We start from the raw sequence: 26,585 nt of genomic DNA, 5'->3' as shown, positions 1-26,585 counted from the left end.
GAGCCCAGGACAACACCCCCTCCCGATGACCCTTCAATCAGAGCCCAGGACAACACCCCCTCCCGATGACCCTTCAATCAGAGCCCAGGACAACACCCCGTCCCGATGACCCTTCAATCAGAGCCCAGGACAACACCCCCTCCCGATGACCCTTCAATCAGAGCCCAGGACAACACCCCCTCCCGATGACCCTTCAATCAGAGCCCAGGACAACACCCCCTCCCGATGACCCTTCAACCAGAGCCCAGGACAACACCCCCTCCCGATGACCCTTCAATCAGAGCCCAGGACAACACCCCGTCCCGATGACCCTTCAATCAGAGCCCAGGACAACACCCCGTCCCGATGACCCTTCAATCAGAGCCCAGGACAACACCCCGTCCCGATGACCCTTCAATCAGAGCCCAGGACAACACCCCCTCCCGATGACCCTTCAATCAGAGCCCAGGACAACACCCCCTCCCGATGACCCTTCAATCAGAGCCCAGGACAACACCCCCTCCCGATGACCCTTCAATCAGAGCCCAGGACAACACCCCGTCCCGATGACCCTTCAATCAGAGCCCAGGACAACACCCCGTCCCGATGACCCTTCAATCAGAGCCCAGGACAACACCCCGTCCCGATGACCCTTCAATCAGAGCCCAGGACAACACCCCCTCCCGATGACCCTTCAATCAGAGCCCAGGACAACACCCCCTCCCGATGACCCTTCAATCAGAGCCCAGGACAACACCCCGTCCCGATGACCCTTCAATCAGAGCCCAGGACAACACCCCGTCCCGATGACCCTTCAATCAGAGCCCAGGACAACACCCCGTCCCGATGACCCTTCAATCAGAGCCCAGGACAACACCCCCTCCCGATGACCCTTCAATCAGAGCCCAGGACAACACCCCCTCCCGATGACCCTTCAATCAGAGCCCAGGACAACACCCCCTCCCGATGACCCTTCAATCAGAGCCCAGGACAACACCCCCTCCCGATGACCCTTCAACCACAACTACTTCATCCAACCTGAACAGCGCTTCCATTCTCTGAGCGGGCTACAGCGGTTGCTATGGCGAATAGTAGAGTCTGACGTTGCCATGCCAATCACATTGGATGAGGGGTCCTTGATCTGTTCTGTCCTGAACGGAGAGAGAGAGAGAGAGAGAGAGAGAAACATACAGAGAGTGACTAAATCGCACAAAAATTGTAAAGTACCAGCCTTACTATCAGAGGGTCAGTGCGGAGGGAGCGCCGCACTGTCAGAGGGTCAGTGCTGAGGGAGCGCCGCACTGTCGGAGGGTCAGTGCGGAGGGAGCGCCGCACTGTCGGAGGGTCAGTGCTGAGGGAGCGGGCACTGTCAGAGGGTCAGTGCCAAGGGAGCGCCGCACTGTCGGAGGGTCAGTGCTGAGGGAGCGGGCACTGTCGGAGGGTCAGTGCTGAGGGAGCGGGCACTGTCGGAGGGTCAGTGCTGAGGGAGTGGGCACTGTCAGAGGGTCAGTGCTGAGAGAGTGGGCACTGTCAGAGGGTCAGTGCTGAGGGAGCGGGCACTGTCGGAGGGTCAGTGCTGAGGGAGCGCCGCACTGTCGGAGGGTCAGTGCTGAGGGAGCGGGCACTGTCAGAGGGTCAGTGCCAAGGGAGCGCCGCACTGTCGGAGGGTCAGTGCTGAGGGAGCGGGCACTGTCGGAGGGTCAGTGCTGAGGGAGCGGGCACTGTCGGAGGGTCAGTGCTGAGGGAGTGGGCACTGTCAGAGGGTCAGTGCTGAGGGAGTGGGCACTGTCAGAGGGTCAGTGCTGAGGGAGTGGGCACTGTCGGAGGGTCAGTGCTGAGGGAGCGGGCACTGTCGGAGGGTCAGTGCTGAGGGAGTGGGCACTGTCAGAGGGTCAGTGCTGAGAGAGTGGGCACTGTCAGAGGGTCAGTGCTGAGGGAGTGGGCACTGTCGGAGGATCAGTGCTGAGAGAGTGGGCACTGTCGGAGGATCAGTGCTGAGAGAGTGGGCACTGTCGGAGGGTCAGTGCCGAGGGAGCGCCGCACTGTCGGAGGGGCAGTGCTTCGCATTTTCACTGGGGTTCAGAGTTTCCCCAATGCCCTTGGGCTAAGAAAGTTAGCGTTTTAAGAGATTAACACACAAAGTTGGCCACTGGGAGTCATGACAGGATGAGAGGATCAGCCAGTACCTACGCTTTAGACAAAAAAAAACTACAGATACTGGATTCCCAGGGAGAGAAACAGGAGGCTGGAAGAACACAGCAAGCCAGGCAGCATCTGGACGAAAGGAGAAGTCTCCGTTTCAGATATTATCGTTCTTCAGTCATGACTTCTCCTCTTGGCCAGACACTGCCTGGCCTGCTGTGTTCTTCCAGCCTCCTGTTTAAGTCCCTGCAACAGAAAGACACACAAATACAACAGGAAAATTGACCAACGTACTTAATGTTGTCTGACTTCAAGCCGCCAGTCCGATCCAGGTTCAAAGTGGCTTTAATAGTTGGTGTTTTTATTCTGACCCGTCCATTTCTGCAAAACAAAACAGTGCTTTCTGTAGGACCAGCATGCAAGTCTCCTTTCTCCACCCTCTCCCACCCTCCTCTCTCACAGTCAGGCACCTCTCTCCCTGCATATGGCAGAAAGCCAAGCACCCGCTTCTTGGAAACGCCCACCGATTTCACACTTCCAGTGCCGGTGGCAAAAGGAGGCCCTTCCGCCAGTCATCCGTGTGCTAGCTCTCTGATGCAGTGACTTAGCTCCGTTACACACCTACCCGTTCCGCCACCTGTGTCACTGCACAAGATCCAATTCCCAGTCGAGTGAACTGTTCCCCCCCAGACCCAAACGCACGCACGCACACGCACACACACACACACACTCTCACGGGCTGCGAGCCCCAGCGCAGACAACATTCCGAGGACCTGATGTCGAATATGATACAAATTAGGAATTAAGAGTCTAATGATGACCATGAATCCATTGTCGATTGTTGGGAAAAACCCATCTGGGTCACTAATGTCATTGAGGGAAGGAAGCTGCCATCTTTACCTGGTCTGGCCTACATATGACTTCAGACCCACAGCAATGTGGTTGACTCTTCTGGGCAATTAGAAATGGGCAATAAATGCTGCCTGGTCAGCAACGCCCTCATCCCAGGAATGAATGAAGGAACTACTTGTATCCCTCTGCTGTATCCGAGAGTTGTACTGAGGTCCTTGTACCCAGGATTTCACCATAAGGCGGCAGGCATTTGGGGCACACTTGATGACAAAAGGATCTTGTGTTGTATTTTTCAAATCATCCAGTGCAGAGATCAGAGAGTCAGACAGCACGGAAACAGACCCTTCAGCCCAACCAGCACATGCTGTCCATAATCCCAAACTAAACTACTCCCAGCTGCCTGCTCCTGGCCCACGTCCCTCCAAACCTTTTCCTACCCATGTCCTCATCCAAATGTCTTCTAAACTCTGTAACTGTCCCCACATCCACCACTTCCTCAAGAAGCTCATTCCACACACGGACCACCCTCTGTGTGAAAAAATTGCTCCTCATGTCAGGAGAGTGGACTGAGCTTACATTGGCAGCCTCTTCAGAAAGAAGTGACGTTATAGAGGTTTATAAAACCATGAGGGGCATGGATAGGGTGAACAGACAAGGTCTTTCCCCCCCCCCAGGGTAGGGGGAGTCCAAAACGAGAGGGGCATAGGTTTAAGGTGAGAGGGGAAAGATTTAAAAGGGACCTGAGGGGTAACTTTTTCACACAGAGGGTGGTGCGTGTATGGAATGAGCTGCCAGAGGAAGTGGTGGGGGCTGGTACAGGGACAGCATTTAAAAGGCACCTGGATGGGGACATGGATAGGAAGGGGTTAGAGGGATATGGGCCAAATGCTGGCAAATGGGACTCGAGCGACTTAGGAATACTGGTTGAGATAGACAAGTTGGACTGTAAGACTGTGCTGTAAGACGCTATGACTTATTTATAAAATAAATGGGAGGCTTTATGGATTCACAAGTCACCGTATTGCAGCGGCCAGGCCGATCTCTGAATCTTTCTAATTTCCATAGCCATGCTGGGAGGGAGGGGGCAGTAGGCTCCGATGGCTGAACGGCTTTCTGTTCTCGAGATGACTCTCCAAACGTCACTGAGTGAGGAACGATACCCCCCCCCCCTCCCGCCCCGACCAACATCATCCCAAGGCTGCGGACCTTACCCTAAGGAGGCAGGAGGCTGGATTTTGGGCAGATCCTCGAGGACTTTACGCTCCACTCCGAGCTGATTGATCCAGACATGGGAGGTTTTCTGTTTCTTGGTGAGGATGAGCTCGGAGGCCGGCGGTGGGCCCGGGTGCTTTGCAGATTTGTGGTCCGGCGACCCCAAGCGAGCCCCAGAGGGGGGAGCAGCAGGGAGCCTGACCCCGGAGGTAGGCAGCACCGACTGAGGGAGGGGAGGGGACCCCAACACGCCCTGAGGCACAGGCACCAGGCAGGTAACAGGGGGCTCATGATGGCCCAGCACCAGGTTGAGGACAGGCAGCGGAGAGGGCGGCGGAGGTGAGGGGAGGGGCGCCTGGGGAGGTTGGAGGAGGGCGACGGGACCCGGGGCTCCGAGCAGCACCGCCCCGTACCCGGCTCGGGGCTGGGGGTTGACATAAGACGCCTCGGGCTCGGGGGGCCTGGGAGATGGGTCGGAGGTGGGAGCCGGTCCCGCGTCACCCCCCGAGCCCCGCTCCTCCGCCCCCTTCAGGATGACCACGTGCCGCCCCCCGTTGTTGAGCAGCACCACCCCTCCGCCGACGGCGGGATGGGTCTCTGCGCACAGGCCCCCGCACGCCCTCTGGATGCGGGGAGGCTCGGGGAAGTGGGGGTCATCGGCCGGCGGCGCAGGGAGGGGCGGGGGCGAGCTGGTGTTCTTCAGCACAAAGTCCATGATCTCCGACGGCAGGATGTTGCCCGGTTCCTCGGCCTCTTTGTCAGGGGAGGGGGCTGGCTGGGGCCGCCCGGCCGGTACCGGAGGGGGCTGGGGGGGCGGAGGAGAAGGGGGGGTCCGCCCGCCATCACCTCCCGCTCCGCTGTCACCTCCTCCTCCTCCTCCTCCCCCGCTGTCTGAGTCATCCACTCCGTCCAGCTGGTCAATGGTGGGCACTTCTCCCGAGTCCAGGCCAAAGCACTCTGATGCCAGCTGCTCCATCACATCCTCAGTCACCACCGTGCGGGCAAACTTGTAGTAGTTATCCAGGTCATCGTCATCCTCTTCATCCTCCTCGCTCGCGCCCCCTCCGCCGCTGCCGTCCCGACGCTGCCTCTCACCCCCCTGGGCCCCCACCACGATCTGCGCCCCGTACTGGGTGCTCTGCTCCGGGGGTGGCCCGGCGATGGGCACGTCCCCCTGAGACCCGCAGCCCAACAGGTTGGGGGAGCTCAGCACCGACACAATGTCCAGGTCGATGGCGTCGAAGGGGTGCTCCCCATCGCCCAGCAGGGAGGGGGCGCCCTCGCTCCCGGCCCCTTCGAAGACCCCCTCAGGGGCCAGCAGCTCGGCCGCGCTGAGGGGGCACGGCAGCTCGAGTGCCCTCTTCACCTCTTCTTCATCCTCCTCCTCCTCCTCCCCAGACGCTTCTGCCCTCCGCGTCCCAAGCTGCCCGTAGGTCTCCACCAGCTTGGGGCCGAGAGGGCTGTTCTGTTGCTGGCCCCCAGGAGCACGTGCCCGCTTGGAGCAGGACCCCTCCTGCTGCTCCCTCCGGGGTTCCCTCTCCAGCCCATTACGCTGCGCTGCCCCGGGGCGAGGGGCTCGCGAGCGGACGCAAGGACCCTCGGATTTCCGCTCCGGAGCATCCCGCTGGGTGAGGGGGGCAGGAATGGGGGCCGGGTTGCGGGCTGGCCGGGGCGGGGACGTGACCATTCCCCGCGGCACCACATGGTGGGATATCAGGCTGTGACGCCTCGGTACCACGGAACGGCGGCTGGGAGAGATGGTCGGGTCGCTAACGGTCAGGATGTGATGAGAGACAGATGCTGGGCTCCCTGCAACACACAAGTACACAACAGCTCCATTAGCGATCATAAACGTTTCCCCTGAATTCCCCACCAGATTTATTCAGAACTGCCTCCTATCACTGATCCCTGCCCTCCCAGCAAATGGAAACATCTTCACGTCTCCCAAGTCAAAACCCCTTTCAGAATTTTAAACAGCCTCAATCAGGTCACCCCTCAGCCTCCTGCTTTCAAAAGGAAACAGCCCCAGTCTGTTCAGTTTTGACCACTCAGATCTGGGAACATCTTACTAAATCATAAAGCTCCATCATTCACCAGATCAGAACTGTGCACCGTGCTCGGAGTGTGGGTCTAACTGAGGGATACAGAGACTGGAACTGTGCACCGTGCTCGGAGTGTGGGTCTAACTGAGGGATACAGAGACTGGAACTGTGCACGGTGCTCCGAGTGTGGGTCTAACTGAGGGATACGGTGACTGGAACTGTGCACGGTGCTCCGAGTGTGGGTCTAACTGAGGGATACGGAGACTGGAACTGTGCACGGTGCTCCGAGTGTGGGTCTAACTGAGGGATACGGAGACTGGAACTGTGCACGGTGCTCCGAGTGTGGGTCTAACTGAGGGATATGGAGACTGGTACTGTGCACGGTGCTCCAAGCCTTTCACCTCACCAATGAAAGCGAAGCATCCTGCTTCATTCAACACTTCACACGTTGAAGGATTTGTGCACAGGAGCCTCCATGTCTCACTGCTACTTCGCTAACTTTAACTTGGGACCATTCGGAACAAACTGCTCCTGACTCTTCATGTGCACTGTACTTTGCCCGAGTTCATCAGTCAGGCATCTAATCATTTCACTGCTCCATGTCCACCTTCCTGAACACTGCTCCTACATCTGAGTGTCGCACAACCGTGCTCTGTAAGCACGGATCTTGTAAGATCTTGGCCCAGACGGTGAGGACCATTAATGTACACCTGTACTAACAAGAGGGGTAAAGAAACAGATGGATACGGAACTGGGAAGAGATAACAAGGGGCTTGGGAGGAGGCTGCTGTGGAGCAGTAACACCATCATGGAGCAGAGAGGCCGAATAGCTGAGAATAACAGGGCAGGCATCAGGAGGGGGATGGAATACTCCCCACTTGCCCCTGGATGGGGGCAGCTCCAAAAACACACAAGAAGCTCGACACCATCCAGGACAGAGCAGCCCCCGCTCGATCGGCCCCACATCCACAAACATCCCACTCCCTCCCCCCACCGACGCTCAGCCGCAGCAGTGTGTACCATCTACAAGATGCTCTGCAGAACCTCACCAAGGCCCCTCAGGCAGCACCTTCCAAACCCCCGGCCACTTCCATCGGGAAGGACAAGGGGCAGCAGGTCCATGGGAACACCACCCCCTGCAAGTTCCCCTCCGAGCCCCTCCCCATCCTGACTTGGGAAATATATCCCCGTTCCTTCAGTGTCGCTGGGTCAGAATCCGGGAATTCCCTCCCGAAGGGGCTAACCCTACAGCACATGGACTGCAGCGGCTCAAGAAGGCAGCTCACCCCCAACTTCTCAAGGGAGGGGGATGGGGCAATGAACGCAGGGCCCAGCCAGCGACGTGTGTAAGCTCTGACAGCAGCATGGCTGGGGGAGGGTCTCTGTAAAAGGTGACACTGGCTGGCAGACTCACCGGGGGAGGGCAGAGGTCGCGATCCGCCTGACGACCATCGGCAGCTAGTGGGGTAACTCGGTGCCTTGATGCGGCTGGAAGGGAGCGTGCGGGGAGGGGGCAGGGGCCCAGGTTTCTGCCCTGTCATGCCCTGGAGGCGCTCGGGCAAATGCGAGTGGTCCTCCTGCCCTGTTGCGGTGGGCTCCGTGGCATCGTTCACCTCTGAAGGAAGCAAAGGCAAAGGACAAGAGGTCACAGCAGAGAATCAGCTGCAGCACCAAAATGCACATTCAGAACACTTTCCCCAACCTTCCCCACAGATACCCTGGAACAATCCACAGGGACAGCACCAAAAAGATGGGCTGAGCGGCCTCTTTCTTTTGCAAAAGCCTCATTTATTCGCAAGATTTCTTTGCTTCTCACTCATTCACTGGGATGAGGGCGTCGCTGGCGAGACCAGCATTTATCGCCCAAAGGGCAGCGAAGAGGCAGCCACGTTGCTGACTGGAATCTGATCGAGTGGGTTCGGGGGGTTTATATACAGAATAACAGATACCCCACCCGGGGAGGGAGTTACAGACTGGAATCTGATGGAGGGGGTTTATATACAGAATAACAGATACCTCCCTGGGGAGGGAGTCACAAGTAGGCCGGACCAGGTTAGGACGGCAGCGTCCTTCCCTAAAGGATGGGTGAACCTGATAGGTTTTCCCGACAATCGACGATGGATTCATGGTCAGAATTGGACTCTTAATTACAGATTTTTCCTGAAAACTGAATTTTAATTCCACCACCAGCTGTAGTGGGATTCGAACCTCAGGTCCCCAGAGAGTTACCTGAGTCTGTGGATGAACAACCCAGCCACAATACCACGAGGCAGCCGCCTCCCCCGTCGACTGTTGCTGGCTCAGCCAATGTTTATTGCCCAGTCCCAACTGCCCAGAGGGCAACCACACCCAAAGGAGGATCTCAGATCATGTGTAGGCCAGACCAGCTAAGGATGGCAGATTTCCTTCCTTCAAGGTTACTCGAGCAAGGTAATTCAAATTCCAACAAGTGCCACAGTGGGATTCGAACCCAGGTCCCTGCAACATGACTAAGGTCTCCAAATTCATAATGTAGCAACAGTAACGCTGGGCCACGGACCTCCTCCATCTGATATAAAGTCTTCTACGATTTTACACGGAGTGTGTCAATCTGATCGAGGGGATCAGGGGGGTTTATATACAGAATAACAGATACCGACCGGGAGGGAGCTACAGACTGGAATCTGATCGAGGGGGTTCGGGGGGGGTTTATATACAGAATAACAGATACACCCCCGGGAGGGAGTTACAGACTGGGATCTGATCGAAGGGGTTCGGGGGGGGGTTTATACACAGAATAACAGATACTCCCCCCCCCGGGAGGGAGTTACAGACTGGAATCTGATCGAGGGGATCAGGGGGGTTTATATACAGAATAACAGATACCCCACCCGGGGAGGGAGTTACAGACTGGAATCTGATCGAGGGGGTTCGGGGGGGGGGTTTATATACAGAATAACAGATACCTCCCTGGGGAGAGAGTTACAGACTGGAATCTGATCGAGGGGATCAGGGGGGTTTATATACAGAATAACAGATACCCCACCCGGGGAGGGAGTTACAGACTGGAATCTGATCGAGGGGGTTCGGGGGGGGTTTATATACAGAATAACAGATACCTCCCTGGGGAGAGAGTTACAGACTGGAATCTGATGGAGGGGGTTTATATACAGAATAACAGATACCTCCCTGGGGAGAGAGTTACAGACTGGAATCTGATCGAGGGGGTTCGGGGGGGTTTATATACAGAAGAACAGATACCCCCCCGGGGAGGGAGTTACAGACTGGAATCTGATCGAGGGGATCAGGGGGGTTTATATACAGAATAACAGATACCCCCCGGGGAGGGAGTTACAGACTGGAATCTGATCGAGGGGGTTCGGGGGGGTTTATATACAGAATAACAGATACCCCCCGGGGAGGGAGTTACAGACTGAAATCTGATCGAGGGGGTTCGGCGAGGTTTATATAGAGAATAACAGATACCCCCCGGGGAGGGAGTTACAGACTGGAATCTGATCGAGGGGGTTCGGGGGGTTTATATACAGAATAACAGATACCCCACCCGGGGAGGGAGTTACAGACTGGAATCTGATGGAGGGGGTTTATATACAGAATAACAGATACCTCCCTGGGGAGGGAGTTACAGACTGGAATCTGATCGAGGGGGTTCGGGGGGGTTTATATACAGAATAACAGATACCCCCCGGGGAGGGAGTTACAGACTGGAATCTGATCGAGGGGGTTCGGCGGGGTTTATATACAGAATAACAGATACCCCCCGGGGAGGGAGTTACAGACTGGAATCTGATCGAGGGGGTTCGGCGGGGTTTATATACAGAATAACAGATACCCCACCCGGGGAGGGAGTTACAGACTGGAATCTGATGGAGGGGGTTTATATACAGAATAACAGATACCTCCCTGGGGAGGGAGTTACAGACTGGAATCTGATCGAGGGGGTTCGGGGGGGTTTATATACAGAATAACAGATACCCCCCGGCGAGGGAGTTACAGACTGGAATCTGATCGAAGGGTTTGGGGGGTTTATATACAGAATAACAGATACCCCCCGGGGAGGGAGTTACAGACTGGAATCTGATCGAGGGGTTCGGGGGGGTTTATATACAGAATAACAGATACCCCCCCCGGGAGGGAGATACAGACTGGAATCTGATCGAGGGGGTTCGGGGGGGTTTATATACAGAATAACAGATACCCCCCCGGGAGGGAGTTACAGACTGGGATCTGATCGAGGGGGTTCGGGGGTGTTTATATACAGAATAACAGATACCCCCCGGGGAGGGAGTTACAGACTGGGATCTGATCGAGGGGGTTCGGGGGTGTTTATATACAGAATAACAGATACCCCCCGGGGAGGGAGTTACAGACTGGAATCTGATCGAGGGGGTTCGGGGGTGTCTATATACAGAATAACAGATACCCCCCAGGGAGGGAGTTACAGACTGGAATCTGATCGAGGGGTTCGGGCACGGGGTACAGAGTTAAAGAAAGCCAAAAGGGAGTGACACACTGGGAGAAACATTGAAACACAATGAGAAGGAGGTTCATCGTGGCTGTATTTGTAAAGTTGAGCCCCAGCAAGAGCCAGCTGGTGGAGAGGGATGTGCCCGGAGCCTGGGCTCTGGACGTCGCAGACCCCTTGTACCTGTCGTGCTAGGGCTGTGAACAATAGTGTGATTTGCCCCATCATCCAGGCTGTTGAGATCTGTCTCTGAGGCAGGTGGGTGGTATTCCATGATCTTACATCGATAGACACACTTCCGCCTTGCATCAACCGTGCTCCAGTACACCCGGGAACACCTGAGCAGTACAACAAGACCAAGAACCATTTATAGAGCCCATTTCACAGAACGGAACTTTCACATTCAGATAGCATTTGGACAGTGAGGTAGGTTTTCCAAGAGGGCTTGAGGGAGAGAGGGCACCAAGCAACTGAGAAACAGCCACCAATTTCCCAGTGACAGTCAGCACCTTCAGGAGCTGAATCCCAGTGAGGGGCAGCACCTTCAGGAACTGTATCCCAGTGAGAGTCAGCACCATCAGGAACGGTATCTCAGTGAGAGTCAGCACCTTCAGAAACTGTATCCCAGTGAGAGTCAGCACCTTCAGGAACTGTATCCCAGTGAGAGTCGGCACCTTCAGGAACTGTATCCCAGTGAGAGTCAGCACCTTCAGAAACTGTATCCCAGTGAGAGTCAGCACCTTCAGGAACTGTATCCCAGTGAGAGTCGGCACCTTCAGGAACTGTATCCCAGTGACAGTCAGCACCTTCAGGAGCTGTATCCCAGTGAGGGGCAGCACCTTCAGGGACTGTATCCCAGTGAGGGCCAGCACCTTCAGGGACTGTATCCCAGTGAGGGCCAGCACCTTCAGGGACTGTATCCCAGTGAGAGTCAGCACCTTCAGGAACAGTATCCCAGTGAGAGTCAGCACCTTCAGGAGCTGTATCCCAGTGACTGTCAGCACCTTCAGGAACTGTATCCCAGTGACAGTCAGCACCTTCAGGAACTGTATCCCAGTGAGGGGCAGCACCTTCAGGGACTGTATCCCAGTGAGGGTCAGCACCTTCAGGAACAGTATCCCAGTGAGAGTCAGCACCTTCAGGAGCTGTATCCCAGTGAGAGTCAGCACCTTCAGGAACTGTATCCCAATGACAGTCAGCACCTTCAGGAACTGTATCCCAATGACAGTCAGCACCTTCAGGAACTGTATCCCAGTGACAGTCAGCACCTTCAGGAACTGTATCCCAGTGAGAGTCAGCACCTTCAGGAACTGTATCCCAGTGAGGGTCAGCACCTTCAGGAACTGTATCCCAGTGAGGGTCAGCACCATCAGGAACTGTATCCCAGTGAGAGTCAGCACCATCAGGAACTGTATCCCAGTGAGAGTCAGCACCTTCAGGAATTGTATCCCAGTGAGATTCAGCACCTTCAGGAACTGTATCCCAGTGACAGTCAGCACCTTCAGGAGCTGTATCCCAGTGACAGTCAGCACCTTCAGGAACTGTATCCCAGTGAGGGTCAGCACCATCAGGAACTGTATCCCAGTGAGAGTCAGCACCTTCAGGAATTGTATCCCAGTGAGATTCAGCACCTTCAGGAACTGTATCCCAGTGACAGTCAGCACCTTCAGGAACTGTATCCCAGTGACAGTCAGCACCTTAAGGAACTGTATCCCAGTGAGGGTCAGCACCATCAGGAACTGTATCCCAGTGAGGGTCAGCACCATCAGGAACTGTATCCCAGTGAGAGTCAGCACCTTCAGGAACTGCATCCTAAAGGTTCGGGAACAGGTTGCTGTGTGAAGCTCAATATATCCATAAGAAACCGCATACTTACTGATAACCCACAGGATAGATATGTCCCTCACATTCTGACAACTCTGTGAGAATTCCTAAGCTATCGATGGTCATGGATCCTGAACAGGGAAAGGAAGACAGAGAGAGAGAGTGAACATGTGAGGCTGACCTGAAACAACAGACTGGGTATCACAACCAGGCCGTAGCACAAGAGAGGGTGAGGAACAGTCTGTGTGCAAGTTGGAGGTGGCTCCAAGGAAGAGAGCTCAAACTGGGGGGGGTCTCTGCGAGGAGGGACTGTCTCTGTTTGATTCTAAGGCTGATGAGGAGGGAGGGATCATCAGCTATTAACCTGCACAGCCGGGAAGGACCCTTCAGGTCGGAAACAGTCACAATAAGGCCATCCTTTACTGCCTGCCCCCTGACCTCAGAGTGAGTTGAGCAGCCAGTCAGAGGGTCGTTAAGAGGCTGCAAGCCTGGAGTCCCATGTTGGGGAATGATGGCAGATTTCTGTCCTGTGAGTGACGCCAATGGGCTTTTCATGACTGCTGTCCTCTGGGCCCAGCTTCCGATTCCAGATAATATTCACGTAATTTAAATGACGCAGTCTGCCACGAAGGAAACAGCAGAGGCCTATGGAATACAGGTAGAGCAACACTACACAAAGCTAGCATGTCCCTTGAACACATCAGGACCCACACAGGAATGTCAAACGTCAGAACGATTCGCAACTCTTGACAGGACAGGAACAAATAGCAAGGGAAGCTGACCTGATTACAAATAAATTAAGGTGAATGTACATGAGTGCTGCCTTACTCTGCAACGTTAGTTGTTGTATTTCTGAGAAAGGGGGTGTGCTTGTGAGAGCCCTGATGCTGCTCAGGTCAGAAGCTTCAGAAGATGCCTCCCTTTATACAGTAATATCCAGGTTCAACACTAGAGGGAGCATCATACCATCCCTGTCCCTGGGAGTGTTTGAAGGGGACAGTGTAGTGGGAGCTTTACTCTGTATCTAACCCCGTGCTGTCCCTGTCCCTGGGAGTGTTTGATGGGGGGGCAGTGTAGATGGAGCTTTACTCTGTGTCTAACCCCGTGCTGTCCCTGTCCCTGGGAGTGTTTGATGGGGGGGCAGTGTAGATGGAGCTTTACTCTGTATCTAACCCCGTGCTGTCCCTGTCCTGGGAGTGTTTGATTGGGGGGGGGGGGCGGGAAACAGTGTAGAGTGAGCTTTACACTGTATCTAACTCTGTGCGGGGAGGTGTGGAGAACAGTATAGAGGAAGCTTTACTTAAGAGTTTACTTTCAGTTGAAAAGTGTAGAGGAAGGTTTCCATCATCAAAGCTCTGTCTGCTCAGAAAAAAACCAATAAAAACTGCATGTGGAATATAAAATGCAGGAACATTTGAACACGTGCCACTTTGGCTGCAGAAGGCAGCAACTGACAGCAGAGAGAGAGAGAGCAAGACACTGACAGAGAGAGAGAGAGCGATCGAGAGAGAGCGATCGAGAGAGAGAGCAAGAGAAGTAGAGAGGGAGAGAGAGGAAGAGAGAGGAAGAGAGACAAAGAGAGAGAGGAAGATACAGTGACAGAGAGCAAGAGATAGGGCGAGAGAAAAAAAGACAGTGACAGAGAGCGCGACAGAGCGCGCGCGAGAGAGCGAGCGCGAGAGAGCGCGCGCGAGAGAGAGAGAGCGCGAGAGAGAGAGAGCGAGAGAGAGAGAGCGCGAGAGAGAGAGCGCGAGAGAGAGAGCGCGAGAGAGAGAGCGCGAGAGAGAAAGGTGGCCTCACAGGCTTTAGCCAGAAACAGTGGGCAGTCCATCTCTGTGCAAACTCACCAATCATCATGTTGACGTTTTCAGGTTCCAGTCCTGTGAGAAACTTCCGACGCAAGGTGATGCCTTCGAAATCGACAAATGTTCTTCGCATTACCTCGAAGCCATCTTCGAGAACAGTCTGTGGAGAAGGCAGCAGTTCCCATGGAAACAGATGCATGGGAAATTCACAGCAATTATCAAACCAAAACTGTCCAACAATCTCTTGGCAATAAACATAAACCCAGGCAGAGAACACGAGTGCTCCTTCAGAGAACGGTACACCCACACGGTGACGGGGTGGGGGCCTGCATCTGTAACCCCCACACGGTGACGGGGCGGGGGCCTGCGTCTGTGACCCCCACACGGTGACGGGGCGGGGGCCTGCGTCTGTGACCCCCACACGGTGACGGGGCGGGGGCCTGCGTCTGTGACCCCCACACGGTGACGGGGCGGGGGCCTGCGTCTGTGACCCCCACACGGTGACGGGGCGGGGGTCAGTGTCTGTGACCCCCACACGGTGACGGGGCGGGGGCCTGCGTCTGTGACCCCCACACGGTGACGGGGCGGGGGCCTGCGTCTGTGACCCCCACACGGTGACGGGGCGGGGGCCTGCGTCTGTGACCCCCACACGGTGACGGGGCGGGGGCCTGCGTCTGTGACCCCCACACGGTGACGGGGCGGGGGCCTGCGTCTGTGACCCCCACACGGTGACGGGGCGGGGGCCTGCGTCTGTGACCCCCACACGGTGACGGGGCGGGGGCCTGCGTCTGTGACCCCCACACGGTGACGGGGCGGGGGTCGGTGTCTGTAACCCCCACACGGTGACGGGACGGGGGTCGGTGTCTGTAACCCCCACACGGTGACGGGGCGGGGGCTGCGTCTGTAACCCCCACACGGTGACGGGACGGGGGTCGGTGTCTGTAACCCCCACACGGTGACAGCGTGTTGGGTCGGTGTCTGTGAGCCCTCCACAGGGCGGTCTGCAAACAGAATGAACTCACCGACGCCCCAGTAAGAGATAAGTGCGGCTGTGCTGGCACTGTGTACGAACCTTGCCTTCCACTAAGTCCTTGTGCCGCTGACAATACACTTTCTTGTCCTCCTCGAAGACACAATTGCAGGCACGTGCACACATGAAGTGGTAGTTGCTCTGACAGGAAGACAAGCAACAGCCGACTGTCGCCCCAGGCTTCTGGCAGTACTCACACCGCTATGTACACGGGAGAGATCAAGCAGACGGTGAGGGCCAAGCACTCAGAGAAAGGAGCCTGCACCAGAATGCTATCCACGCACCCTCTTGCTGCTTCAGTGGAACACGTGCTCCCCTCTCGCTACTGCACTGACGCAGGGCCTGTGCCAAGGGAGCGCCGTGCCGTCGCAGGGCCTGTGCCAAGGGAGCGCCGCGCCGTCGCAGGGCCTGCGCCAAGGGAGCGCCGCGCCGTCGCAGGGCCTGCGCCAAGGGAGCGCCGCGCCGTCGCAGGGCCTGCGCCAAGGGCTTGCACCATGCCGTCGCAGGGCCAGCGCTGAGGGCGCGCTGCGCCGTCGCAGGGCCAGGGCCGAGAGCACCATGCTGTCACAGGGCCAGCGCCGAGGGCACGCCTCGGAGGGTCAGTGCTGAGGGAGTGCCGCACTGCTGCCACTGTGCATCGAGTCAAATTTGCAATCCCTCTTGTACATGAGGGAGGTGGGGGGCAGGAATAGAGAGGGAGAGTATTGAGAGTTGGAGGTGGCAGGATGCAGCCAGATGTGACAGATATAAAAGCCCTCATTCACTGAGGGTCTCCCAGGAGAACAGGCAGAACCCATCACTATGAGACTGACCATTAGTTTCCCTCGGCCCACTGCCATGTGCACGTTCTTCAGAGACCCATCGCCCTCCTCAAAGACCTCGGCTGACCACAAGGCACAGTTGACGTGTGTCCACTCGTTCTGGCCAATGTACAAGAGGCGCCCAGCATCCTGCAGGAAACAGACACCAGGAGCCGGTCAGTACCAAACAGCAACCAGCTGTAGGTTATTCCCAATTTACCCACTTCTTCTCACACAAGATCCCAAGCCTGATCCAGTTAACTGGTACACAGGAACAGCAGGAGGCCATTCAGCTCAGGGGTTAGCACTGCTGCCTCACAGCACCCGGGGCCTGGGTTCGATCCCACCCTCTGGCAACTGTGTGTGGAGTTTGGATATTCTCTCCATGTCTGCGGGGGGTTTCCTCCTGGTGCTCCAGCTTCCTCCAACAGTTCAAAGATGTGTGGGTTAGGGTGGATTGGCCATGCTAAGTTACCCGTAGTGCCCAGGGATGTGCGGGTTAGGGTGGATTGGCGGTGCTAAATTACCCATAGTGCCCAGGGATGTGCAGGTTAGGGTGGATTGGCCATGCTAAATTACCCATAGTGCCCAGGGATGTGAGGGTTAGGGTGGGTTGGCCATGCTAAATTACCCATAGTGCCCAGGGGTGTGCAGGTTAGGGTGGATTGGCCGTGCTAAATTACCCACAGTGCCCAGGGATGTGCAGGTTAGGGTGGGTTGGCCGTGCTAAATTACCCATAGTGCCCAGGGATGTGCAGGTTCGGGTGGATTGGCCATGCTAAATTACCCATAGTGCCCAGGGATGTGCAGGTTAGGGTGGATTGGCCATGCTAAATTACCCATAGTGCCCAGGGATGTGAGGGTTAGGGTGGGTTGGCCATGCTAAATTGTCCCATCATGCCCAGGGATGTCAGGCTGGGTGGATTAAAAATGGGGATTGCGAAGTTCTGGGCACAGGGTAGCGTTGTGGGTCTGGGTGGGTGCTCTTCAGAAAGTCAGTGTGGACTCAGTGGGCCAAATGGCTTGCTTCTAGAATGTAGAGGATTGAATGATCAATGTAAACGCCATTTGCATTGCAGTTCCTTCCAGACTGTTTGCAATTAGTTCATGAGATGTGGATCCTTTTTTGGCCATCGCATTGCTATGGGTGTAGAGTCACGTGGAGAACAGACCAGGTCATGGTGGCCTCAAAGGTGTTTTTTCAAAGAAACAATTGTCAATAGTTCCCTGATCACCTCAGAATTCCTGGTTTATTCACCAAATCTCAACTCCACGTGAGGTCATGGAGGGAGCTGAACCAGTGTCTGCACAGGCCTGTGGATCGCTCATCCAGTGATGTGCCTACCCCCCTCGACCCACCTAAAGAAGCAGTGGCAGCAGGCTCACATGGAACCTGGGAGAAGGAGCAATCTGCCGGGCCGCGGGGTCAGGGAGACTGGGAATCGGGCTGTCAACTGTGCGCGGGATCCCCCTGCTACAAGGAACCCGCCTTTCAGGGAGGAGCTAGACACTGTCAGGGCACAAGGGGGGAAACACACACAGGGCAGTGGGCTGGGTGGTCAGCAATTACCATACTGATGGGCTGAATGGCCACTCCTGCTCATTTCTCCTACATTTCCTTGTTAAAGGGTGTGGTGGGGGGGGGGGGCGGGAATGCAAAAGCAGGAACTGAGTTGATGATTAGTCATTCATACTGAATGGGGCTGAATGGCCTAATCCTGCTTCTACTTTCCATGTCAAAGGGTACAAAGGGAAAGCAGGAACAGGGAACTAAGTTGGGTGATCATCCATGACTGCACTGATGGGCTGAATGGCCTGCTCCTATTTCTCATGTTGAAGGGCAGTGGGAACAGGGGACCATCGGACACGATCCCTCTGAATATTGTTTCTAGGTTTCAGAGAGGAGCCGAACGGGCTGTCCCCTGCGTAAGGCGTGAGTGAGCCAGTGACGTACATTGAGTTTATCGTCTCCATTCTTCAGGCACAGAGCACACTGCCGGCCATCTTCAGTGTCCATTTCGATGCCACTGCCTGAGTTACTGGTCTGGCCCTTTGCTCCATCTCCTCCTGTAACAGAACACAGCCGTATCCCCGTTAGCTCACAGCCCAGTCAGCCCCCACAACCCCAAAAGAATCAACCAATCCTGCAGCCTGGAATCAACCTGACAACCCCTGCCCGTCTCTCGAGGGGAGAGAATTCCGAATAATTCCCAGACTCCAAGGGAAGACCTCCTCGCACCGTTATCCGGAGATTGCGATCCCCCGCCCCTCCCCCAAACCCAATCATGGTTGATCCCATAACATTCCTCAGAGCTGCTTTCCTGTGTCTACCCCTAACTGGGTATGAACTGCAAAGACTTAGAAACAGAGAAAACAGGTACAGCAGCAGGCCATTCGGCCCTTCCAGCCTGCTCCACCACTCAATGTGATCGTGGCTGATCATGCAATCTCAGTATCCCATTCACACCCTCTCCTCCACACCCACTGATCCCTTTAGCCAGAAGGTCCATGCCCACCTCCCCCTTGAACGTACCTAATGAACTGACCCTGACAGTGGGAGAGAATCCCAGAGGCTCACGACTCTCTGAGTGAAGAAATTCTTCCCCATCTCCGTCCTGAACAGCCTCCCCCTTATTCTCAGATTGTGAGCCCCAGTTCCAGGCTTCCCCAACATCTGGAACATCCTTCCTGATCCACCCTGTGCAGTCCCATCAGGATTCTGTGTGTCTCTATGTGATCTTCCCCTCATTCTTCTAAATTCCAGCGAGTACAGGCCCAGTCGATCCTGTCAGTCCTGCTATCCCGGGAATCAGTCTGGTGAGCCTTTGCTGGGCTCCCTCAACAACAAGAATGTCCTTCCTCAGACCAGGAGACCAAAACCGTACCCATTGCTCAAGGTGTGGCCTCACCAACGCCCTGTATAACTGCAGTAAGACATCCTCACTCCGATACTCAAACCCTCTCACTATGAAGGCCGGAATGCCAAGGGCCTTCCTCACTGCCTGCTGTGCCTGCATGCCAACCTTCAGCAACAGATCCACTGTGATACCCTGGTCTTGTTACACCTCACCTTTACCTAAACTGCCACCATTCAGGTAATAACCTGCCTTCCACTTTGGACACAAAAACAGGAAAGCCTCACATTTATCTACATTATGCTGCATTTGCCAACTGTGTGCCCACTCAGTCCAAGTCACCCTGCAGCCTGTTAGCATCCTCCTCACAGCACACACTGCCACCCAGCTCAGTGCCATCTGCAGATACGGAGGCATTCAGCTCCTTCCTCTGAACCATTGTGTATTGTGAATAGTGGGGGTCCCAGCACTGAACCCTGTGGTACTCCACTCTGGAAAAATTCCAACTCTCTGCTTCCTGTCTGCCAACCAGCTCTCTATCCACATTAATACATTACCTCCCATACCACGAGTTATAATTTTCCTTACTAATCTCTTACGTGGAACCTTGTCAAAAGTATTTTGAAAGTCCAGATACACATCTACTGATTCACCCTTGTCCACTCTGCTGGTCATCAGCTTGAAAAAAATTCCAGCAGATTTGTCAGGCATGATGCCCCTTTCATTAATCTACGCGGACTGGGGCCAATTCTGTCACTGCTTTCCAAATGGTCAGTTATTACGTCCGTGACAATTAACTCCAGCATCTTCCCCACCTGCAATGTCAAACAAGCTCTTGTTTATCATTCCCATCGAACCAACCTCAGAGTGGTGCCCCTTGGCCGGGATCTGAATCCAGAATGGGGCAGCACAGCAAGATCCCACAGCACAGTAAACACCCCCCGCACCCCACAACTCGCCTTCAGCATATGGTGCAGGGTCAGCACAAGCTGCCTCCTGTGAGGAACACTACAGTTGGCAGCCCCCGGTCACTCCAAGCCCAGTCCACACCTCTGGAACTTCACCACACTACACCCCCAAACGACAATCACACACACACAGACACACACACACAAATGATGCTGCCACTCTTGTGCACACTCACCTGCAGGCTGCTGCTCTGTCCTGCCACCCTCCTTACTCAGCACCTGGTCCTGCCCGGTCTTCTGCTGGGCACCAGGTGGGTGAGGGGCATCACTCTGTTCCCGCCACTGAGCGTAGATGTGGTCGAGGGACGGAGGAACAACAGCGTTTGGGTGTAGGCCACTGTAGGAGGGAAGGAGGTAGGGAGAGTCGGGGTGGGGGGAGAGGGGGGAGTTACAGGGAGAGTGGGGTGGGGGGGTCAGAGAGAGTAGGGGGGGGAAGTGACAGGGACAGCGGGGGGGGGGGGGAAAGAGAGCAACAGGGAGTGGGGGGGCAGCCATAGGGAGAGTTGGTGGGGGGGGAAAGAGACAGACAGCAGGGTGGGGAGACAGAGAGAGCGGAGCGGGGCGGAGGGGGGAGGCAGACAGAGAAAGCCGGAGGGAGTGACAGAAAGTGGGGGACAGAAAGACAGAAAGTGGGTGGGGAAGAGACAGAAAACGTGGGGGCGGAGAGAGAGGCAGAAAACAGAGGAGTGATAGAGAAAGGGAAAGAGAGAAACAGATATAGGAAGCAAGAAACAGACAGAGTGTGTGGGGGGGGGAAGAGGGAGAGAGTGCACACACACAGACACACACACACGGGGATGGACAGAGAAAGGGAGCGAGAGAGAGAATGTAACAAAACAAGAAAGTATCATGGTCAGTATACCTGTGCACACACATCAAAAGCTGAAACATAAACTGGCACATTCTCCTTCAACTCCAATTTTAAAAAAATTAGCCAATGCTGAAAATCATAAAATAAAAACAGAAACCTTTGGGAAAACTCAGCAGGTCCGGCAGCACCTGCGGGGAAAGAGCAGAGTTAACATTTTGGGTGCAGTAACCTTTCTTCAGAACATGTCTTTCAGCTCCGCTCCACTTCCACAACTACTCCACGATCCAGCACAAGGCGCTTCCTTCTTTTCACATGTGATGGGGGATGGGTATTGGCCCCAAAATCTCTGAGGGGAATCACAGCACTGACCCTCCGACAGTGCCCGCTCCCTCAGTGCCGACCGTCCGACAGTGCCCGCTCCCTCAGCGCCGACCGTCCGACAGTGCCCGCTCCCTCAGTGCCAACCGTCCGACAGTGCCCGCTCCCTCAGCGCCGACCGTCCGACAGTGCCCGCTCCCTCAGTGCCAACCGTCCGACAGTGCCCGCTCCCTCAGCGCCGACCGTCCGACAGTGCCCGCTCCCTCAGTGCCGACCGTCCGACAGTGCCCGCTCCCTCAGCGCCGACCCTCCGACAGCGCCCGCTCCCTCAGCACTGACCCTCCGACAGTGCCTACTCCCTCAGCACTGACCCTCCGACAGTGCCTACTCCCTCAGCACTGACCGTCCGACAGCGCCCGCTCCCTCAGCACTGACCCTCCGACAGTGCCTACTCCCTCAGCACTGACCCTCCAACAGTGCCCACTCCCTCAGCACTGACCCTCTGACAGTGCCCACTCCCTCAGCACTGACCCTCCGACAGCGCCCGCTCCCTCAGCGCCGACCCTCCGACAGCGCCCACCCCCTCAGCGCCGACCCTCCGACAGCGCCCACCCTCCGACAGCGCCGGCCCCCTCAGCGCTGACCCTCTGACAGCGCCCACCCTCCGACAGTGTGGCGCTCCCTCAGCGCTGACCCTCCGACAGTGCGGCGCTCCCTCAGCGCTGACCCTCCCACAGTGCCCGCTCCCTCATTGGCCTATTAGATGATGTGGATCCTCTCAGGAGCCTCGCCATGACGTGACACCTCGATGCTGATTGTGAATTATTTCCACGTTGGGCCAGATACTGTGTCACATGAACAGATAATGCACACCATTGGTGAACATGGCGAGGTATGGGCGGAGGGAGCGGGGTTGGTGGGAGAGGGAGGGTGTTGTTGGGGTGCTGTTTACTCACTTGGGTAAGCCCGAGGATTCCTGCCAATATTTGGAGTCTTCAACCTTGAACCAGGGGAAGATTCGATCCATTTGCTGTGTCAGGGAGGAAATGACAGACCAGTTCAGATCACTTGATCTAATCAGCAAACCCGAGAGGATGGCACAGAGGCAAGAAGAGGACGTCTGAATGTGGCACGATGTCGCCTCTTGTGGGAGATACAACAATTTGGGCTCACCATTTAAAAACAGGGGTCACCAAGTAAGTGGGAACTCGCAGCAGGTCAATGCGGATGCGGGAGAGCAGGGAAGTAAGGTCGTGATTGGGTTTGGGGGTGAGGACAGAGCACACAGAGCGTGGGGGTGGAAGAAATCAGGAAAAAAGGGAGAGAGGGGAAGGACTGAGGAGTGTAGGGGAAGCAGGCAGGGAGGGGCGCGAGAGAAAAATGGAAAACTTGAAAGAGAGAGCGCAGCAGGAGGTAACGGGTTGAAGGTGTGATTGGATACCAAGGTGGAGTGTGGGAATGGGGCCACAGGGTGGGGGATACAATGGGAATGGTGGTGCGGAGGGGAAGTGAGTGCGATATGAGGGGAGGGGGATAGTGAATGGAAAATGAGGGGAGGGGGAGAAAGAGTGGGAAAAGGGAGTCAGGGAATGGGGGGGAAGGGGAGCAGTGAGTGAGAAATGGGGGAGGGGAAAGTGGGAAACAGGTGGTAGGAGAGCAGGGAGAGACTGTAAAGATGAGTGTTTGAGAAGGAGAGAGTGAGAGGGCAAAGGTGGGGATTTGGGGGGGGAGGGAGGGTGTAAAGGTGGGGGTTTGGGGGAGGGAGGGTGTAAAGGTGGGGGTTTGTGGGGAGGGAGGGTGTAAAGGTGGGGTTAGGGGGGGAGGGAGGGTGTAAAGGTGGGGGTTTGGGGGGGAGGGAGGGTGTAAAGGTGGGGGTTTGGGGGGGAGGGAGGGTGTAAAGGTGGGGGTTTAGGGGGGAGGGAGGGTGTAAAGGTGGGGTTTGGGGGGGAGGGAGGGTGTAAAGGTGGGGGTTTGGGGGGGAGGGAGGGTGTAAAGGTGGGGGTTTGGGGGGAGGGAGAGTGTAAAGGTGGGGGTTTGAGGGGAGGGAGGGTGTAAAGGTGGGGGTTTGGGGGGAGGGAGAGTGTAAAGGTGGGGGTTTGAGGGGGAGGGAGGGTGTAAAGGTGGGGGTTGTGGGGGGGAGAGGGAGGGTGTAAAGGTGGGGGTTTAGGGGGGAGGGAGGGTGTAAAGGTGGGGTTTGGGGGGGAGGGAGGGAGGGTGTAAAGGTGGGGTTTGAGGGGGAGGGAGGGTGTAAAGGTGGGGGTTTGGGGGGAGGGAGGGTGTAAATGTGGGGTTTGGGGGGGAGGGAGGGTGTAAAGGTGGGGGTTTGGGGGGAGGGAGGGTGTAAAGGTGGGGGTTTGGGGGGGAGGGAGGGTGTAAAGGTGGGCGTTTGGGGGGGAGGGAGGGTGTAAAGAGGGGGTTTGGGGGGGAGGGAGGTGTAAGGTGGGGGTTTGGGGGGAAGGGAGGGTGTAAAGGTGGGGGTTTGGGGGGGGGAGGGGAGGGGGTGTAAAGGTGGGGGTTTGGGGGGAGGGAGGGTGTAAAGGTGGGGGTTTGGGGGGGGAGGGAGGGTGTAAAGGTGGGGGTTTGGGGGGAGGGAGGGTGTAAGGTGGGGTTTGGGGGGGAGGGAGGGTGTAAAGGTGGGGGTTTGGGGGGAGGGAGGGGTGTAAGGTGGGGTTTGGGGGGGGAGGGAGGGTGGAAGGTGGGGTTTGGGGGGGAGGGTGGGTGTAAGGTGGGGTTTGGGGGGGAGGGAGGGTGTAAGGTGGGGTTTGGGGGGGGAGGGAGGGTGTAATGGTGGGGGTTTGGGGGGGAGGGAGGGTGTAATGGTGGGGGTTTGGGGGGGTGGGAGGGTGTAAAGGTGGGGGGTTTGGGGGGGGAGGGAGGGTGTAAAGGTGGGGGGTTTGGGGGGGGAGGGAGGGTGTAAGGTGGGGGTTTGGGGGGGAGGGAGGGTGTAAAGGTGGGGGTTTGGGGGGGGAGGGAGGGTGTAAAGGTGGGGGTTTGGGGGGGGGGAGGGTGTAAAGGTGGGGGTTTGGGGGGAGGGAGGGTGTAAAGGTGGGGTTTGGGGGGGGAGGGAGGGTGTAAAGGTGGGGGTTTGGGGGGGAGGGAGGGTGTAAAGGTGGGGGTTTGGGGGGGAGGGAGGGGTGTAAAGGTGGGGTTTGGGGGGGGAGGGAGGGTGTAAAGGGGGGTTTGGGGGGGAGGGAGGTTGTAAAGGTGGGGGTTTGGGGGGGAGGGAGGGGTGTAAAGGTGGGGGTTTTGGGGGGAGGGAGGGTGTAAATGTGGGGGTTTGGGGGGGAGGGAGGGTGTAAAGGTGGGGGTTTGGGGGGGGAGGGAGGGTGTAAAGGTGGGGTTTGGGGGGGAGGGAGGTTGTAAAGGTGGGGGTTTGGGGGGGGAGGGAGGGTGTAAAGGTGGGGGTTTGGGGGGGAGGGAGGGTGTAAAGGTGGGGGTTTGGGGGGGAGGGAGGGTGTAAAGGTGGGGTTTGGGGGGGAGGGAGGGTGTAAGAGGGGGTTTGGGGGGGAGGGAGGGTGTAAAGGTGGGGGTTTGGGGGGGAGGGAGGGTGTAAGGTGGGGGTTTAGGGGGGGAGGGAGGGTGTAAAGGTGGGGTTTGGGGGGGGAGGGAGGGAGGGTGTAAAGGTGGGGGTTTGGGGGGAGGGAGAGTGTAAAGGTGGGGGTTTGGGAGGGGGAGGGAGGGTGTAAAGGTGGGGTTTGGGGGGGGGGAGGGAGGGAGTGTAAAGGTGGGGGTTTAGGGGGGAGGGAGGTTTAGGGGGGAGGGAGGGTGTAAAGGTGGGGTTTGGGGGGGAGGGAGGGAGGGTGTAAGGTGGGGGTTTGAGGGGGAGGGGAGGGTGTAAGGTGGGGGTTTGGGGGGGAGGGAGGGTGTAATGTGGGGGTTTGGGGGGGAGGGAGGGGTAAGGTGGGGGTTTGGGGGGGAGGGAGGGTGTAAGAGGGGGTTTGGGGGGGAGGGGGGTGTAAGGTGGGGGTTTGGGGGGAGGGAGGGTGTAAGGTGGGGGTTTGGGGGGGAGGGAGGGTGTAATGTGGGGGTTTGGGGGGGAGGGGGGTGTAAGAGGGGGTTTGGGGGGGAGGGAGGGTGTAAGGTGGGGGTTTGGGGGGAGGGGAGGGTGTAAGGTGGGGGGTTTGGGGGGGAGGGGGGGTGTAATGTGGGGGTTTGGGGGGGAGGGGGGGTGGAAGGTGGGAGTTTGGGGGGGAGGGAGGGTGTAAGGTGGGGTTTGGGGGGGGGGTTGTAAGTGGGGTTTGGGGGGGGGGGGGGGTGTAAGGTGGGGGTTTGGGGGGGGGGGGGGGTGTAAGAGGGGGTTTGGGGGGGAGGGGGGTGTAAGGTGGGGGTTTGGGGGGAGGGAGGGTGTAAGAGGGGGTTTGGGGGGGTGGGGGGTGTAAGGTGGGGGTTTGGGGGGGGGGGGGTGTAAGGTGGGGGTTTGGGGGGGGGGGGGGGTGTAAGGTGGGGGTTTGGGGGGAGGGAGGGTGTAAGGTGGGGTTTGGGGGGGGGGGGGTGTAAGGTGGGGGTTTGGGGGGGGGGGGGTGTATGGTGGGGGTTTGGGGGGGAGGGGGGTGTATGGTGGGGGGTTTGGGGGGGGGGGGGGGTGTAAGGTGGGGGTTTGGGGGGGGTGGGAGGGTGTAAGGTGGGGGGTTTGGGGGGGGGGGGGTGTAGGGTGGGGTTTGGGGGGGAGGGGGGTGTAAGGTGGGGGTTTGGGGGGGGGGGGGGGTGTAAGGTGGGGGTTTGGGGGGGGGGGGGGGTGTAAGGTGGGGGTTTAGGGGGGGGGTGGGTGTAAGGTGGGGGTTTGGGGGGGGGGGGGGGGTGTAAGGTGGGGGTTTGGGGGGGGAGGGAGGGTGTAAGGTGGGGGTTTGGGGGGGAGGGAGGGTGTAAAGGTGGGGGTTTGGGGGGGGGGAGGGAGGGTGTAAAAAGGAGAGGGCGACCGATGTACCTTGATGAAATAGGCCTTCGCTGATAAGTTAGCTTTCCTGGTATCCGGGAATTCAAGCTCTTCATTGATGCTGCTCTGAATTATTCGCGCCACATCGTCAGAAAATTCCAACTGCACACAGAGAGAACGAGATCAATCTCACAGCTTGGATGTATCAGCACGCGGCAAAAATACAAGTGAGGCAATAGAGGCTGACCAGGGAGATCTCTACTCTGTATCTAACCCCGTGCTGTCCCTGTCACTGGGAGTGTTTGATGGGGGACAGTGTAGAGAGAGCTTTACTCTGTATCTAACCCCGTGCTGCCCCTGTCCCTGGGAGTGTTTGATGGGGGGACAGTGTAGAGGGAGCTTTACTCTGTATCTAACCCCGTGCTGTCCCTGTCCCTGGGAGTGTTTGATGGGGGACAGTGTACAGGGAGCTTTACTCTGTATCTAACCCCATGCTGTCCCTGTCCCTGGGAGTGTTTGATGGGGGGACAGTGTAGAGGGAGCTTTACTCTGTATCTAACCCCGTGCTGTCCCTGTCCCTGGGAGTGTTTGATGGGGGGACAGCGTAGA

The 26,585-nt window shown here is 57.1% G+C and overlaps 1 protein-coding gene across 1 annotated transcript in view; it reads right to left on the bottom strand.

The window, feature by feature from the left end:
- The window catches only part of kmt2bb (lysine (K)-specific methyltransferase 2Bb), a 107,301-nt gene that overhangs the window by 13,565 nt on the left and 67,151 nt on the right, over positions 1-26,585 (bottom strand). The window contains 13 exon segments of the mRNA XM_059641272.1: positions 1,018-1,130; positions 2,416-2,502; positions 4,185-5,994; positions 7,642-7,842; positions 10,876-11,030; positions 12,569-12,647; positions 14,364-14,481; positions 15,394-15,552; positions 16,164-16,301; positions 18,106-18,218; positions 20,151-20,311; positions 22,060-22,133; positions 26,028-26,138. Of these exon segments, the coding sequence (XP_059497255.1) occupies positions 1,018-1,130; positions 2,416-2,502; positions 4,185-5,994; positions 7,642-7,842; positions 10,876-11,030; positions 12,569-12,647; positions 14,364-14,481; positions 15,394-15,552; positions 16,164-16,301; positions 18,106-18,218; positions 20,151-20,311; positions 22,060-22,133; positions 26,028-26,138 (3,319 nt within the window).

Source organism: Stegostoma tigrinum, chromosome 41, assembly GCF_030684315.1.
Source record: "Stegostoma tigrinum isolate sSteTig4 chromosome 41, sSteTig4.hap1, whole genome shotgun sequence".
NCBI lineage: Eukaryota > Metazoa > Chordata > Chondrichthyes > Orectolobiformes > Stegostomatidae > Stegostoma > Stegostoma tigrinum.
This window is presented reverse-complemented; position numbering and strand designations above follow the sequence as displayed.